Genomic DNA, 17636 nt, shown 5'->3' on the forward strand with positions numbered 1-17636 from the left:
ACAAGAAATTAATTGTAACTATGCACTGATTATTTATACATGATTAGTTGCAGAGTGATGCCATCTATTGTCAACTTCACAATTCAGCTATCTTAATGTAAAGAACAACCGTTTTGGATCATTAGCTGGATAGGAATGTTGTTGTTGTGGTTCTAGGGTTTAACACCATTTTTCAGCACAAGATAGGCTGTACATGGTGGCCAGTATAAATGAGGAAGAACCTGGGAAAACCCTGGAAAGAACCACTGACCCACGAGAAGCTACTGGCATGCTTTCTCATGTACCCACATTGGCTGAGTCCGAGACTCAAACCCACGCAGACAGAGGTGAGATGGCAATGATCCTAAGCGGTGAGCACTTTAGGTCACTTGGCCACTCAGGGCCTTGAATAAGAATGTAACAGATTTTTTCAAACATTTAAAACTCCACAGAATCCCAGATAGTGTTTATATTAAGAACAAAGTTCACTGATTGGTGATCCTTTTAGTCATAAATGTGTTTTTTTTATATAAAATTTAAGACATTTTTATCAATTGCTGTTTTTTGAATTAATTTTGTTTGCAATGAATTTCTCAATTTTCTCATTTTATAGGGAGATTTAGACTGTGTTCAAGCTCTACTGGAAGATAATGTGGATGTGAATCAGCCTGGAAACAGTGACCTCACAGCACTACACATTGCAGCACTGTGTGGTCATGCCGAGGTACTGTTCATCCTATAATGTACCTGGTGTCAGTATTATATTCCTGTAACAACAAACTCCACCTTAGTAGTCTTTGATTTTTGTTTTTCATCTTGACGATGAAAGTAAGGGGGTTGTCATCACTTAACACAATAATCAAAGAAGGAGCTGAACTAGCATAAACTTCAAAATGCAATGCCAGTATCAAATCCAAACATTCCTTCTCGATTGTTGAACAGTTTCTTTGGTGCTTATTTAATTTCTTAGAAAAGAGTACACTGGATGATCAAGTCCATTTTTATCTTCTTGAATCAGTACTGCTCCAACTCCAACATCACTTGCATCAACAGACAGTTTAAATGATAGGCTGAAATTTGGAGCTGTAAGAACTGGTGCATTCTTAAGTATGGCTTTTAACTTATCAAAAGCCTCCTGACATTTTTCAGACCAAAAAAACTTGGTTTTCTTGCTCAATAAATTTGTCAGGGGTTCAGCAATTATGGAAGAATTGGAACTAAATTTCCGATAGTATCCAGCCATACCTAAAAATCGCATTAGTTGTTTTTTTATTGATGTGCATAGAGAATTCAGAGACAGTCTTGACCTGTATATATCTATAGATTTAACTTGTCCATGTCCCATAATATGCCCTAGAAATGTTACACAACTCACTTTTGGATAAATTAATATCAAACTTGCATCGGTGAGTCTGTCAAAGAATTTTCAGATTGTTGCTAAATGTTCTTTCCAGGTGTCATTGTAGATGATGACATCATCAGTGTAAGCATCACAGTTATCTAGAGCAGAGGTGATCATATTCGTTAGACGTTGAAAAGTACTTGGCGAACCTTTCATCCCAAACGGCATCACTTTATATTGATAAAGTCCAACTGGAGTCACAAATGCTGAAATTTCATTTGCTCTTTCCATCAGTGGGATTTTCCAAAATTCTTTCAGAAGGTCAAATTTGGTTACATACTATGCATTTCTGATCTTATCAATGCAGTCATCGATTCTTGGTAATGGAAATGAATTTGTTTTAGTCACACTGTTCGCATTTCTACAATCAGTGCACATGCAGAAAGTTTTATCTGATTTCGGAACAAGCATACATGGTGAACTCCAATCTCTTTTACTGTGCTCTATGAAATCATTCTCCAACAAATACTGAATTTCTTTTTTCAAGTATTCCAGTTTGAGAGGGTTCATCCTATATGGGTGTTCTTTCACAGGTGTGGCATTTACAATTTCAAAATCATGGTTAATTTTGTTTGTTCTTGTAGGAACATCTGAAAATAAGTGCTTATATTCAAGTAATAACTGTTTAAGTTCATTCTTTTCTTGTTGTTGCAAATGTGAAAGTTTCTGGTCCAAATTACTCATAATTTCTGAATTCCGAAGATTTGTCACTACAAAATCAGTAGAGTCTGATTGCATTCCTTCAGTTAACTCCTCACTGATTTGGATAGGTACAACTAAATTAATTGCACAATTAACCTGGCTATCTCTCTCAACATACTGGTACTCCATTAAATTATTTACATCCCAGGAGTACTATCATTATAATTTAACTCATTCATTTTCTTCTTAACTTTGTTAGGGCCATAATACCAAATCTGAAGAAAATTTTGAAGAATGAGCAAGAGAGACAGAACTCTATTACCAGACTCAAAAGTTCTCTCCATTGTAGTTCTGTCAAACCATAATTTCACTTTTGACATGAATTTTTGGATGCCAAATTCAAGCATAATTAGCTGGAAAATTCCAGACCTAAATTTTGACCCTTGATCATTTTGGACAGATGTTTGAAGGCCAAATTGAATTTAAAAAAAACTTTATCAAAGCTTTTACTTTAGTTTTAGTTTTAATATTCTTCAAAGGAATTGCCGCTGAAAACCTTGTTGACACACACATTATCGTCAACAAGTATTGGTTACCTGATTTGGTCTTAGGTATCTTCTGATTGGGTTTTCCTACCATTTGACAAGTATGACAAGATCTACAGTATTTACAAACATCATTTTTAATTTTTGGCCAATAAAAGGGATTCAAGATATTGTGATAAGTTTTATTAATCCATAAATGACCAGCCAAAGGAGTTTCATGGGCCAGACTAAGTATTTCATGTCTGTATGATTTTAGAACATCAATTTGATAGTTTACTAACCACTTGTCACCAGCAGGTACCTCAGGAGGTCTCCATTTTCTCAGAAGAATCCCATTTTTAATGAAATAACAGATACTGTCAGGTACTTCAGTGGCTTCAGTTTCACTAATGGCCCTTTGAAACAAACAAAAGTGATTGCTGTTTGTCACCCTGATTAGAATAAAGAGAATAGTAGTTAAAAGAGGATCAGTGTTACCAATACATGTGTCAGCTAAAGGAATACTTTCCTGATCAGCATCATTCTCATGAGCTTTCTTTGCCATGGCTATAGTAACTGCACAAGCTGGGTACAAATCAGGAAATTCTTTTTCAATAGGATTGACTTTCTGATCCAAACAAGGCTTGTCAGTTTCAAGTGGATTAACTACAACCTTATCTCCAGCTACGTTGTTGCTTAGTAATAAATTAATGCCCTCAACGGGCGAAGCAGATACTGTTCCGACTGTCATGGGTCCTGAGACTAAGTGTGATGACAAATTTACACATTGGAGAGGAACATTAACAAAGCCGCATTCTACTCCCTGAATAAGAACACTCTCATTAGAAGAAGATTTCTCAGAAAAAAGGCAAAGTGCCTGATAATAAAATACTCTTAGAAGCTCGTGTCCCTTAAAATTTTAATAGGGATGGGATTGGCCAAATCATCCAATACATGAATGGTTCATAATTCTCCATAATAAAATCACACTGGAGTTTATTAGACCCAACAAATGTATTGCTTTCAATACTTGACCTTGACCTCTTTGCAATAAGAGCATTTGGAATAGGTCTGTCTTGATTCTGATGCTTATTTTTCAATTTGTAGCAATCTGAAATAATGTGTCCTTTCTTCTTGCAATATGTACACGTAGGAAGAGATAAGGATTTTTTATCAAGCTTATCAGAAGCTTGATTTCTTAAAGTTGTGCCAGATTGAATTTTAGAAGTGCTTGTACTAGGCTGAAAATACCTTTTTTACCAGAAGACTACTGAGTGGAAGGTTTGCATACAAAAAGAAACTTTATGAGCTAAGAAATATTCGTCAGCAGCATTTTCAAAGGTTTCAACCTTATGCTCATCAAGATAAATCCTAATGTCGTTATGGACACAGTTCTTGAACTCTTCAATTGACCTTGACCTCTTAGAAATATGAGTTACCTGAGACTTTCATAATCTTTATTAAACTTTCTAGAAAAGCACCACCTATAAAATTGTCATGCTTTTTCCACATGTAAATTCAACATACCATATTTCATGTTATTTTTCATACCCTTTAATTTGTCGTACACCATCAAGCCATAAAAATAATTAATTCTATCATATTTTTTTGTACACAAAATTTAATATTTTTTCGGTCATCCTATTATTTTTTGTACATAAAACAATCTACTGTGAAGATTTACTTTTGCCAAAGTGATAAAAATAAGTACAGCACTTTATGTTTTACAGCTAAGAATAAGAGATAAAATCATTGTTTTAGTTGCATTTTTATTTATCTATTATTTTTATTTCATTTTGTTAAAATTGAAGACAGGTTCCCATTTCAAACAGATTCAAAAATATATCAAAGTTCAATTTTGATACATCAAATGACCAGGGTATTGTTTCACTAAGCAAGTTATGAGTAGTGACTAACTTTGAGCTTGTTCTTAATTGAGGCATCGAATAGTGAAATGGAAGATTCATACAATATAACAATCATTGTTTATAATCATGCATGTAGGTCATTGATAATTTCTTTCTTTTATTATTGTATTTCACTACATATTTTTATGTTTTTATTTGTATCATGTTTCAAACGGCATCAGAAACAAATGCTGATATATCACTTAGACCAATTTATTCTTTGCCGAGTATATTTGGTATAATCCCATATGAGAAATATAAATATTTGTTTTCTCGGTGAGACACAAATCTGAATTATCTCTTATCTTCGTTTAAATATGTATCTGAGGCATCTAATAATGAAAAGGAAAAAAAAACTAAAGAAATATTCACCAATTATAAGTGTGTAGAAAGCCCTTTGCTCAGCTTACTTAGAAAGGGCAACTGTTTTGTTAACTGAGAATCTATTCACATTTATTTGTATTTGTTCTGTTGTTGTTATTACAATATATACCGCTATTCATTAACAGCTGGACATCAGTCGGTGTAACAAAGAAACGTGCAGAATAAAAATGAGTTCAGAACCCTTTTGAGTTTATTTATCCAGTAAAAATAATATCTCAGTACATGAAGACCACAGACCATTGGGCATTTAATCTTATTGTCTCAATATAGTAAAAGCTAAAAACCCAGTTAGTTGTAATCATAAATGCAAGTCATTGACTCGGTGAGTTTGATTTATATATTGTTAATATCGTCAAAGATTCTGGTCTGTTCATGCTTGGGCATGTCTTCATTATTAAGTTTCTTCAAACCCCTGCCAAAGGGAGAGACTTTTATCCCACCACCACCTAAATGCACTGAACCACCAAACAAAAGGCAGAAAAATGGACCTGGGTTGCCCAGAAAAGACAAAGGTGAAGCCCATCACCTGTCTGTTACTTCAGTTACCAAGATCGCCAATGTAAAAGATATTGCTGAACTGCACAAATCAAATATTCATGCAGCAGATAATACCATCATACCAAAAGATATTTACTGAAAAGGTGCTCATTGTTGCTGAAAAATTTCATGAGCCTGCAGTAGACAAGCTGGACTACAGCAAAGATATGTGTGTGATTGGGATTTTGAACGTAGCTTTAACAATTTTTCAGTCATATCGCTGTGATGTCTAGCACTGGGACACTGGGGCATCATGCCGCAGACATGTAGCATGATGTCCCACTCAGTCACATTATCCTGACACCAGACTGACCAGTCCTAACACAACCCTTTAATGCTGAGTGCCAAGCGGGGCAGCTGTTAGTACCATTTTTGTAAGTCTTTGGTATGACTTGGCTGGTGTTTGAACCCATGGCAGATACTCTAACCACTAGGCCACCGGTGCGGTTACATAGATATGAGGGATATAAGCCAGTTTCCTGGTAATGCAAAGTCGCCAGTAAGAGGAACGTATCAGAAATGGGACATTAACGATAAAATAAGAATTGTTGAGGAGGCAAAACCATAGCTGCAAACAACAAGTTCTTTATCATGCTGGATGAAAATGGATGTTTTGAAAAATATTCAAAGGACAAAGAAAGGATCTATCCCAGGTGCCGGCTGACCCTTGACAAATTTGCATGAGAAGTAGCAGGAAGTTTTATCCTGGTTACTCAGTATGTGGGACCATCACGTGCTTGTAACAATTGAGATGTTACAAAATTATGCTACTGCAGTTATTCAGGAGGAAAATCTAAAGTTTCAGGGCTCAAGAGGAAGGATTGATGGATTTTTCAAGCAGAATGGACTTGCACTGAGATGTAGAACTTCAATATCTCAAAAACTACCTCGAAACCTAGAGGAAAAAATCGACTGCTTTACCAGATATATAAGAAGGCTGCAGGAGGATGAGGAATTTGATGAACATTTAATTGGAAACATGGATGAAATGCCAGTATATTTCAACTTGTTTACAGGGAAGATAATTGATAAAGTTGGAATGAGAGAGGTGCATATTAAAAGTACCGGCAGTGACAAGAGCCATTTAACATATGTATTGACATGCCTGGCATCTGGTGAATTGTTGCCACCCATGATAATCTTTTGGGGAAAAAGAAACTTAATAAATCTGAAAATCCCAAAGGGAGTTGTAGTGAAAGTTCAACAAAAAGCATGGATGGATGAACACCTAATGTTGGACTATATTGATGAAGTTTTGAAAGTACACATGAAGTGCGCACCTTCTCTCCTAGTGTTGGATTCATTCCGTGGCCATTTGACTGATGGAGTAAAACAACTCCTTGAAAAAATCCAGAACAACAGTGGCAGTAATCCCCAGTGGATGCACAAGTAAACTACAGCCACTGGATGTATAACTAAATAAGCTTTTCAAAGGACTGCTGCGAAAAAAATGGACAACGTACATGAAAGACCAGGCTTCCAAAAATATTGCAACCAGGGAAGCTGGTGAGGAGGCAACCGAAAACATTCCAGCCCCTTCAAAGCAGCAGATGATTGACTGGATTTTTGAAGCCAGTGAAGAATTAAAGAAGAAAAAGGACATGATAATCAGTAGCTTCAAAGTTAGTGGCATTTCAAATGTATTAAATGGTAGAGAGGATCACTACATAAGGACTGACAATGCAGCGCCATTGGAAAGTCTTACTAGTGATGAAGAATGTGAATGGTTGGAGGGTTTCAAAGACTTGTAAAACTCTCACAAATTATGAATGTTTCATTGCATCATGTTTTTGCATTTGTTTTGTGCATTTGTCAAGTGTTGGATCAGAAATCATATCCTTGAAAATAACGTGTTTGTAATACAAAAAAAGTTTTTATACATGTTGCTTTGTTGTTCTCTTAAATTCATTTTCAATTTTTTTTCTCCAACTGGCTTCAGAACAAGTATCAGTAGATTAATATTGTTCTTGAGCTAATGGGCTTGTTGTGCACATTTTCAATACCCCATGGGTAACCTCATTTCCCTGCATACAGCCTCCATAATTTGATCTGTGGAGGTGAATCTAGTCTTCAGTCCAGTATTTACTGGAAAAGACCAAGCTAAAGGTCAAGTGTATTTAATTAGCATGTATATTACATCTGCATATCCACGTGGCACAGTGACAATGGATCTCATAATTGCAACCAAAATGATTTATTTATTCAGGTTTTAATTGCCAGTGGAATATAATAGTGCCCTTGTAATGTTTACATAAGGAATAACACAACTGACAGGTAACTGAACTATAAAGATTATTCTCTCTCTCTCCCTCTCTCTCTTTCTCTCTCTCTCTCTCTCTCTCTCTCTCTCTCTCTCTCTCTCTCTCTCTCACAACCACAATCAGATTCTTGAGAGCAGAATGATACAGGATTTGTACATCAGTTTTGTACATTAGGTTGTCGAGTGTCATGTGTTCCGCATGCCTTGTCCGGGTATGATCCCTTTATTTTTTGTACACAGTCATTACCACAAAATGATAATTATTTATTTTACATATAATTTTTTGTACACTGAAAAGTAATAATTACTTTTTCATGTATGGAAAATAACGTGAAATATGGTAGGTCTGGTCAGTTGATTTTCTAGAATTCCTAAAACCTTTTGTCGATAATGCTCAGGGTCTAACTCATAACCCTTCAAGATATAGTCCTTAACCACACCATTGTCAGCACTCTGCTCTAGTGACAATGAAATGTAAATATCATGAGCTCTACCAGTAAGTACACATTGCAGCAATAGAGTCTAGTACTCCATCTTTGTGTGTGTATGTGTGTGTGTTTTGTTTATGCTACGTTCAGTCGCTCGCTGTTGCTTCAGAGTATGATAAGTTAGCCACTTCACGTTCTTAGGTATCAGTGTCCGGATAGAAAATCAGTGTTAAACTCACTGATATCCGTACTGATTAACCTGAAGCGTCTAACTTATCATGCTCTGACTTACACGTATCTAGATTTCAACCTAAATCGTCTCAATCACATGACATCTATAACGTCATACTTATTTTAACCAATCAATGCATAGCAATATTATTGCTATAGCTATTATACATTTATTTATGTATTACATATGTATCACCTTAACCTTTGCTAAAGCAAAATAGGTCATACAAATAGCATACCGTCCAAGATAAAGATATATATATATAGATATATAGATAGGTAGATATATATAGATATATAGATAGGTATATATATATATATATATATATATATATATATATATATATATATATATATATATATATATATATCAATGTTAGGTTCATATGGACATATGCCAAATGACCTTATTCATAAAAAATTTTTTATTTCAACCTCGATATTATTCCATTCTAATTTTCAGTTATACCAGCTTCAAATTGAAGGTTCTATAATCGTCAGAGAGAGATAACTATGTATTGTCTAAAGTCAACTCAACTTATTTATACATAAATGCCTTTAACACAATACATACTTATCTCCCTTTTCCTTCATTCCCAGATTCGATACTTTCCCTCCTAATACCGAAAGTATCATTTCCGTACGTTTAAGTGTCCGTCAATGTCCGTCCATCTCGCTTGGTTCACTTTTAGTCGGAGCCTCTTGTCCATGTCCGTTCATTTCCATCACTCCACTCTCCCATAATTATTTTTTTTTTCGGCAAATAAACACCAACACCATATTTTAAACTTCAAAACCAATTTTATTCATGTATGTACATAAGGCCACTGGTCTGTGGTGCGTGCTAATTCAACCATACTAAAATTTAAGCTTAAAACTTATCATAAGTTTACGCCTTCATTCGTTAAATTATCAACAGTAATTCCATCAGCAACAGATTGTCCACAGTCACATTCCATTTCCATTGGCTCCTTCATCAGAACTCCCAACCATTCAGCTCCAGTCTTATTCTTTTTTGCTTCCAGTTTTTGCTTCAACTTTTCCAATTTAGAATCTTTAGCTTGTCTCTTTCTTGTGCAATTACAATGTCCAATACCACTGCCACATTTGTGACACAGTCCATCTTTGTCACAAATCAGTCTTTGCTCGCATGTTTCCAAATGTTCGTTAGCAACTTCACCACATTTGTCACAGAACCTATCTGGCTCGTCCCACAATCTATTTCCCATATGGTGCTCCTGGCTAAAGTCTGGCTCAACTGGAACCCATTCTTTGCCATTACTCGGCAAAAATGTTACGTCTCCACTTAATGTTACTTCAGCAATATCAGTCTTAATCACAGTCTTTTTTTCAGCTTCATTATCTGGCATCCAATCCTGATGACCCATTCTCCAGAATTTTTCTGGAATCTTTATCCAATTTGCATTCAGTTTCTCAAACTTTTCGTTTTTCTTATTGTCTTCAACTTCTGCTTCATTTTAATTTCGCTGCTCAATTTCCATGCTGTAAATTTCCTCTTCTTTTTTTGCATAAGTATGGTCATGCATCACAACATGATCCATACCACAGTCGCATTGCTCCTGGCAAAATTCACCTCTGTATGTATCTGGAATATCGTAACTGTCATACCTTTCCTCTTGGTTTTGCCATTCATCACTCGACACAGACAGTTCAAAGTTTCAGCAATTTTCTCAAAATGAGCACAATACTGATCTACTTTTTCCAGAAAAAGGGGTACTAACTTGATATTTCTGAAAACATCAAAAATAGGGGAGTGTTTTTCCTTGCCAGCTCTAATTCTTTTAATTTAATTTTGAATTCCCTTTCTTAATTTTCTCTTTACAATTGCATTTGCATTAGCATATCTTGTTTTCTTTCTCAAATTACATTTGTCTTTCATCTTTCTCTTTCTGAAAATGCATTTGTCTTTTCTCCCTTTTTCTTTCCATTTTTATCTAAATCTGAACCTGTCTTATCTCCAATTCCAACTCTTTAGCTGTACTTCCATTTTCAAAATTTCCAACCCAACCACTACCAGGTAAAATTAAAATAAATCTCTACTTTTGATGATATTGTAAAACAAAGCTTGCTGATTTCACTAAAGATTTCTAAAATGTGAAATAATGCTTGCAATTTTTAAAAAAATTAGGGGAATTTAAATTTTAAAAAAAACAAAGTTGTCTGAAATATTATAGCCAAATTTCATATATCTCATGGACAAGCACCCCAGTTTTCCTGTTACAAGTCTAGGCTCTTACAAAAAGTAACGGGAAAAAAGAACTTAGTTTTACAAATCAAAATCCAAAGAATTAAAAAATAGAAGAAATAATAAGTCTGAATGAAACTTAGTTCATATCCCAATGAAATCCAAAATGTAAGATGATGACATCATTTAATAGTCAGTGAAGTGCTGCAGTGTCAACAGTCTCTTGTAGAGTCACAGAAATTATTATTCCAATTTTTTAATTCTGTATAAATTTTGATAAACGTCCTTGTCCAAGAATTAATTTAGAGCATTATTTCCACGGAAAATAATCACTTTTCTTCAGAATAATTTGAAGAAAATAAAATAATTAGCCGGACACAACATAAAACACCCGGATGTCTCAAGTGTTAAGGCACGGATGACAATTCTTTCTCAATATATCAGTAATAAGTCTCACTAAGATGCAAAACAGATGCCCGGATGGGAGTCAAACTTCTAGAAATGAAACTTTGTTACATGATAAATATCACGTCCTCCAGGTATGGCTTTGACTTAACATAATAATTCTTATTCTGAGAAAGAATTTAAAAAAACCAAAAAAGTTGTTTACTAAAACAATCACTGGTTCTGAATCAAGATCAGAAACTAGATACAGTGTTTCTATTATTAGGTGTTTACCAATTAAAATTAAAAGAAGTCGGGTCAAACAGAACTGAACTTAAATCTGACAAAAATCAAGTCCAAAAAACAATATTATATTACAGTAGCATGTAATGAAATAAAATAAAAAAAATTAAAACTAACAAAAAAATAATTAAATTAAATATACATAACTATGTATGGATTGAATATTTTCCAGTGTAGGTACATGCCTTGTCAAGATGCTGTCTCCTTCAGGACAGTTGGCATCTTTCAACTATAGAGTCATGGAATAATTGTATACATTCTTTCTATCAGTCATGTCTAACAGACTATTTCTGCTTTAGATTATTAGTTTCAGGATTTTTCCTATATTTTCATTATGTCTGTCAAATGTTAACGATGATAAGGCGGGCCTGCTGGAAGAGCCCCTTGCTGTTTTCGAGCTCGTGAAGATTATGCTACCGATAAATATTGTAGACTTTGCAAAAAACCCAAGAATAATCAGGTCTCAAATGACAAAATCATGAAATACATCAAGTAGGGAATACACATCATGTGAGTGAACATGGCATATTCTGTTTGGATCAGTACATTTTGTAAGCAGATGTCTTTGTTTCAGACAACATTGGATTTTAAAATGGATTACATACATGTATATAAGTTTGTTCTTTTGTTATTTCTGATACTTTGTGTTTTAGATTTGCTAACATCATGCTACTGCATGGTAATATCATTTAGTTGCTGTGGTGATATCATTCAGTTACTATGGTGAAGTCATTCAGTTTGATAATCATCATATGTAACTGAGTGTTTAGAACTGATGATATTTTATTTACAAAAATAATGACATTACTCTGTAAACATATGAGATATTCATTTATTTAATTGCAAAATGTATGTAGAAGCGGCAAATCTGTGATTTTATTTTCTAAATGCTGCCTACTGTAGACAGATTTACTTTATATAAAATTGAATTGTCAGGTGAACTAAAAAAGTTTTGTAAATCTTGTTCTTTATCAATAGGTGTCCATCATTAGCTCTACTGACCAGAGATCAGAAAATCTATGGGATGATTTGTCATCCATTGTTCAGTGTCTGTTAGCACAAGTTTGTTATCGCTTCTCTTCTGAAACTAACTTGAGGATTGCTCTCAGACTTTACATATATGTTCATCCCATGATCTAGTTGGTTCTAAATGAACATCCTGCTGCTTGTTGTTGCTACTCCTCCTGAATGGGAAGTCATATCAACATGGAGTTTTCACCAGGAGACTTATGATGTCTCTAGTTGGTCCTAAATGAAAATGGTACCAATCTGATGTCTAATATGGCCACTATGACATTATTGCTACACCTCCTAAATGGATGTTATAATGACATGTGGTTTTTCTGAAGGACATCTCATGATACCTAGTTGATCCTAAGTAAAAATGGTGCTGATCTGATCTCCGGTATGCCACTGCAGCCATCTTGAAAGTCTTATTATCGCCATTCTTCAGAACTGAATGTCATATTGATGTGGGGTTTTCGCTGAAGGATTTCTTTTGATATTGTGTTTGTTCTGATTGTAAATGGTGCAGCTGAAATATACAATATGTCTGGCCATCTTGATAATCTTGCTATTGCTAATCCATTGGAATTGGTGGTTAAATCAACATGGGTTTTTTACTAAAAGACTTCTTATGTAGTTGTCTAATTGGTTCTAAACTAAAATGTTGCTTTTCTGATATCCAATATGGCCATCATGGCAGCCAACTTGAAAATATTGTTATTGTACTTTCCCTCTGCAGAAATTCATATCAACATGTGGTTTTATCAGAAAACTATGCATGATACAGTGTGACCTCACTATAACACGGTAGTTGGGAGCCATAAACCCAACCATGTTATATATCGAACCATGTTATATGCAACCAAGTCAGTTAGCTGAAGAAAATGTACCCCCCAAAAATGTGTGTGTGTGTGTATGGGTAATAAATGCAGGCGGTAAAATACGTGCTTCATCAGCAGTTACCATCTTGAATTGATGCATATTAAATGAGAAATACACCTGTAGTAAAAACTAACAAGACATAATATAATAGTTTACTTTATTTAGAGAACCATGAATTGGTACATATACCTGAATCCTGTTATATATAAATGTCTGATGTATAGCACGAATAGGATCAACACTGTGTATTCACCTGCGAACCTCATCATATACATTGAATCCACAATACAAGTGATTCCATTGAAAATATGCACACACAGCTTTAAAATATTAATTATTTTGTAACAGGTCATATTGGTCTGAATTCAGTGGAAAAACATAGCACAGTCACGTAACGAATGATGACGCACATTTACTTTAAAGTACGTTCCAAGTCAGTAAAAGTTAGTTTGCGTTTTAAGCCGCCGTTGGTAGTATTCGTAAGCATAAACTTTTTCCCTACAAAAAGGAAACTCACAGCACAGTTAACGTGTTCCAGTCACGTTGGAAAATGCAAAAATCCATCAGATTCCATCACATTTATTTAAGTTTGGTACTGACTTCCTTTGAAGAAAAGTTGCTGTTATTGAAAGATTGTAGTCGGCTTTCTTTGATGAACGGTGCATGCGCTATTGAAGTTACCGCTAAAGGACAGCTTTGGAGAACCAAATGAATGCCCATTTCGTATTGTGGTGGCAACATCAAATAATTGTATTGCATGATTGAGACTGGTGTTTTTTCCATTTGCTGAGTACGTTTTCATAACAGTCGGTGCTTCAAAGGTAATCTGTTTCCTTTGAAATTTCAGCAAACTATTTTATCTGGGTACATTTTTAAAAAGGAATTGGCCATTATTTAGACTATTCTAGTTATTGTCCTACTGAATAAACCAATAAGTAAGATGTATTTTTTTTAAAACATTTGTGGTAGCAGCGTAATGCTGCCTTCTATGCGTGCGTCTGAAAATTAACAAAGGGTCAACGGATGATAGAGACGCATGTGTTCTGGTGACAGGGATTATTACAGAAAGTGTGAGTGTTCTGAAGGATTTAATTCTTAGTGAAAAGCAGAGGAATTTTACTTAACATCCACATAGAAATGTCAGTCTTTGTAAATATATTAATTACTAGCGAGCGGCCGAAATTCCGATAGTAGATAGATTACGAGACAGTGCCTTGTCCAGTTGATCTCCATTACCAGAAATGTCAACAACAAAAAAGTGGATATTTCACAACATACAAAACAAATGCTAGATGTCAGGATAAGCTGATTATGATATAACACTGTTTAGATGGTTTGTCAGTATATACAAAGAATTTGTTTATGTAACAATAGATGAATTTCAGTGCGTTTTATATCCATTTTGTGGCTTCCTTTCATGGGGCCTCTGAATTTCTTCACTCCAAACCAATGGTTGTATATACAAGTTTAAACAGCCAACAATGTCGCCAACAAATATAAAAAGCCACATGGTATGTTTTGCAGCCAATAAGGAAAAACAATCCAAGTTTGCGACATTGGCAAAGACCTACCTGATCCCAGAATAAACTTTTTATGTGTTTTTTCTTCTTCTTACTTTTAAAAAGAAAGAAAAAAATACTTTTTCGTGTACGAGAAAAATACATATAAAATTTCAGGAGCCAAGCCACGATCTTCTTGTATTATTCATATGCGATCTCTTCCCCAAAATGATAAGCAACTTTTTATGGTTTTTTTTGTGGTACTTTTTAAGATTAATTTGTGCACAAGAAATGTACATGTATATGGAATTTCGGAAGCCATGCCGCGACCGTGTTATATCTGAATTCACGTTATAACGGAGCGTGCTATAGTGGGGTCACTGTATATAGTTGTTTATAAGTTTATCTGGTGCTGATCTGACCTCCAATATGTCCACTATGATGATATTTTTGAAAATCCTGATAGTGCTGTACCTTTGATGGATGATCATATCAACATGGAGTCTTCACTCAAGGTCTCTTCTGGTTGGTCCAAAAAGATCTGACATCCAATATGGCCACAATGGTAGCCATCTTGAAAATCATGTTAATTGCTTCTCTTTCTGAATGGATTGTCATGTTTACATGGGGTTTCACTGTAAAACTTCTTAATTAATGAAAATGGTGTTGATACATCATCCACATGAGTTAGGTTGCAAATCTTGTTATTGCTCAAAATGGTGGTTGTTGTTGTAGGGTTTAATGCCATTTTTCAGCACACAGTAGGCTATACCTGGCGGCCAGTATTAATGGTGGAGGAAGAATCTGGGAACCCTCCGGAAAGTATCACTGACCCATGAGAAACTACTGGCAAGCTTTCTCACATACCCACATTGGCTGAATCCAAGACTTGAACCCACGCAGACAAAGGTGAGATGGCAGTGATCCATAATGGAGAACACTTTAGACCACTTGGCCACTCGGGGCCCCTGCTCAAAATGGTTTCAACACTCAATAGTTCAAAATGGTTTTAACACTCAATAGTTGAAAATGGTTTTAACATGCAATAGTTCAAAATGGTTTTAACACTCAATAGTTCAAAATGGTTTCAACACTTAGTAGTTCAGAATGGTTTCAACACTTAGTAGTTCAAAATGGTTTCAACACTTAGTAGTTCAAAATGGTTTCGACACTCAGTACCTCATTAGAAGAAATTGTTATATCTTGAATTTCAGGAAATATTTTTTGGCTGGTAAAATGTCAGTTCCTTTGGAGGATTCTTGTATAAAAGTGAAATATGTTGTGTAAATTTAAGAAAAGAGGTTTATAAATGTTGCCCTTTATTAACAGATGCCCTTTATATGGAAGTGAAGTATGTGGGTAGATTTCAGAAGTATGTGAGTAGATTATGAAGTATGTGGGTAGATTTCAGAGATGTTATTGTAAATGTTGTCCATTATCAACAAGTTTCCATTATAAAGTGGTAAAATATTTGAGTCAGCTATAGAAAAGGGGTTTGTAAATGTTGCCATTTATTAACAGATGCTCATTATATTGAAGTAAACTATGTGGTAACCTTTATAGTGTCCTTTGTACAGAACTTAAACATGTGGATAAGCTTAAGAAAAGGTGTTTGTAAATGCAACTTATAGACAGTTGTCCATTATATAGAAGTAAAATATGTGAGTAAATTTAAGAACAGGAGTTTGTAAATGTTGCCATTTACTGACAAGTGTCTGTTATACAAAAGTAAAATATGTGGGTAAACTTAAAGAAAAGAGGTTAAGAAATGTTGCCTTTTTGTGAAAGTGTTATTTATGTAAAAATGAAATATATGGTTAAACATAAGAAAATAAAGGTTTGTTAACTGTTGTGCTTGATGGATTGATATCCCTGATGTAGAAGTGTAATATGTTGGTTAACTAAAGAGGTTTGTAAATGTTGCCCTTTATCAGCAGGTGTCCTTGTTATAAATTTGAAATATATAGGTAAGCTTGGAAAAGATCTTTGTAAATGTTGTCCCAAATGGATAGATGTCTGCTATATAGAAGTGAAATATTTGAGTAAACTAAGTAAAGAGGTTTTGTACATGTTGCCCTTTCTTAGCAGGTATCCTTTATATAGAAATGAAATGTATGTGTAAGCTTTGAAAAGAAGTTTCTAAATTTCCCTGATGGATAGGTGTCCTTTATATGTAAGTGAAATGTGTGGGTGAACTAGAGGAAAGAGGTTCGTAAATGTTGTCCCTAATGGATAGGGGTCTTTTATATGGACCTCAGATATGTGGGTAAACTAAAGAAAAAAGTCAGTGTTACCCTTTATGAACAGGTGACCTTTGAACAAAAGTTGAATATGTGGGTAAACTTAGAAATAAGTTGTTGTGGGGTTTAACACCATTTTCCAGCACACAATAGGCTATACATGGCAGCCAGTATTAATAGTGGAGGAAGAACCCAGGAAAACCCTGGAAAGAACCACCGACCCACGAGAAGCTACTGGCAAGCTTTCTCACATACCCACATCGGCTGAATCCGAGACTTGAAACCCATGCAAACAGAGGTGTAGAAATAAGTAGGGATTTGTAAATATCCTTTATGGTCAGTGGACCTTTATATAAAGGGTTTAACTGATTTTAGTTTTGCATTGACATTGTCTATTTTGTTGTTTAAATGATTTTCAGATTACTAACTATCTGTTAGAGAAGGGGGCAAATGGCAGTGCTGGTGATGCTGTCAAGTTCTCTGCTCTTCACATTGCTTGCAACTTCGGACATGACAAGGTATTATGCACATATTAAGTCTTTCAGAAATTGTTTTGGTTATCTCTTAGTCTAGAAATGTTGTCTTCAGAACGGTGGCTTTGTATACAGAGAAACAAAAATTAAAAGTTATGGGAAGGTATTTTCGCAGGTTTTCTTGCTGAGGTTGCAACGTTGAAATGCATAGCTAACTCCTGTTTATGATAATGTGGGGGAAAATCAGATCACTTTAGTTTATAAATTAGGGTTCAGATCTAGGAGATAAATGAAAATGTTCAGCACTGATTCATTCTAAAAATGTAAAGGTCATTTGATCTGAAATAGTT

At 34.8% G+C, this 17636-nt stretch overlaps 1 protein-coding gene across 1 annotated transcript in view; it reads left to right on the top strand.

Annotated features, from left to right (window-relative positions):
• The window catches only part of LOC149778293 (serine/threonine-protein kinase TNNI3K-like), a 92281-nt gene that overhangs the window by 24210 nt on the left and 50435 nt on the right, over nt 1-17636 (top strand). Inside the window, exons 6-7 of the mRNA XM_089939104.1 lie at nt 593-703; nt 17233-17331. Of these exons, the coding sequence (XP_089795230.1) occupies nt 593-703; nt 17233-17331 (210 nt within the window). The remainder of the gene's footprint in view (nt 1-592; nt 704-17232; nt 17332-17636) is intronic.

This window comes from Sinohyriopsis cumingii, chromosome 17, assembly GCF_028554795.1.
Source record: "Sinohyriopsis cumingii isolate HCF-2022 chromosome 17, ASM2855479v2, whole genome shotgun sequence".
Taxonomy (NCBI): domain Eukaryota; kingdom Metazoa; phylum Mollusca; class Bivalvia; order Unionida; family Unionidae; genus Sinohyriopsis; species Sinohyriopsis cumingii.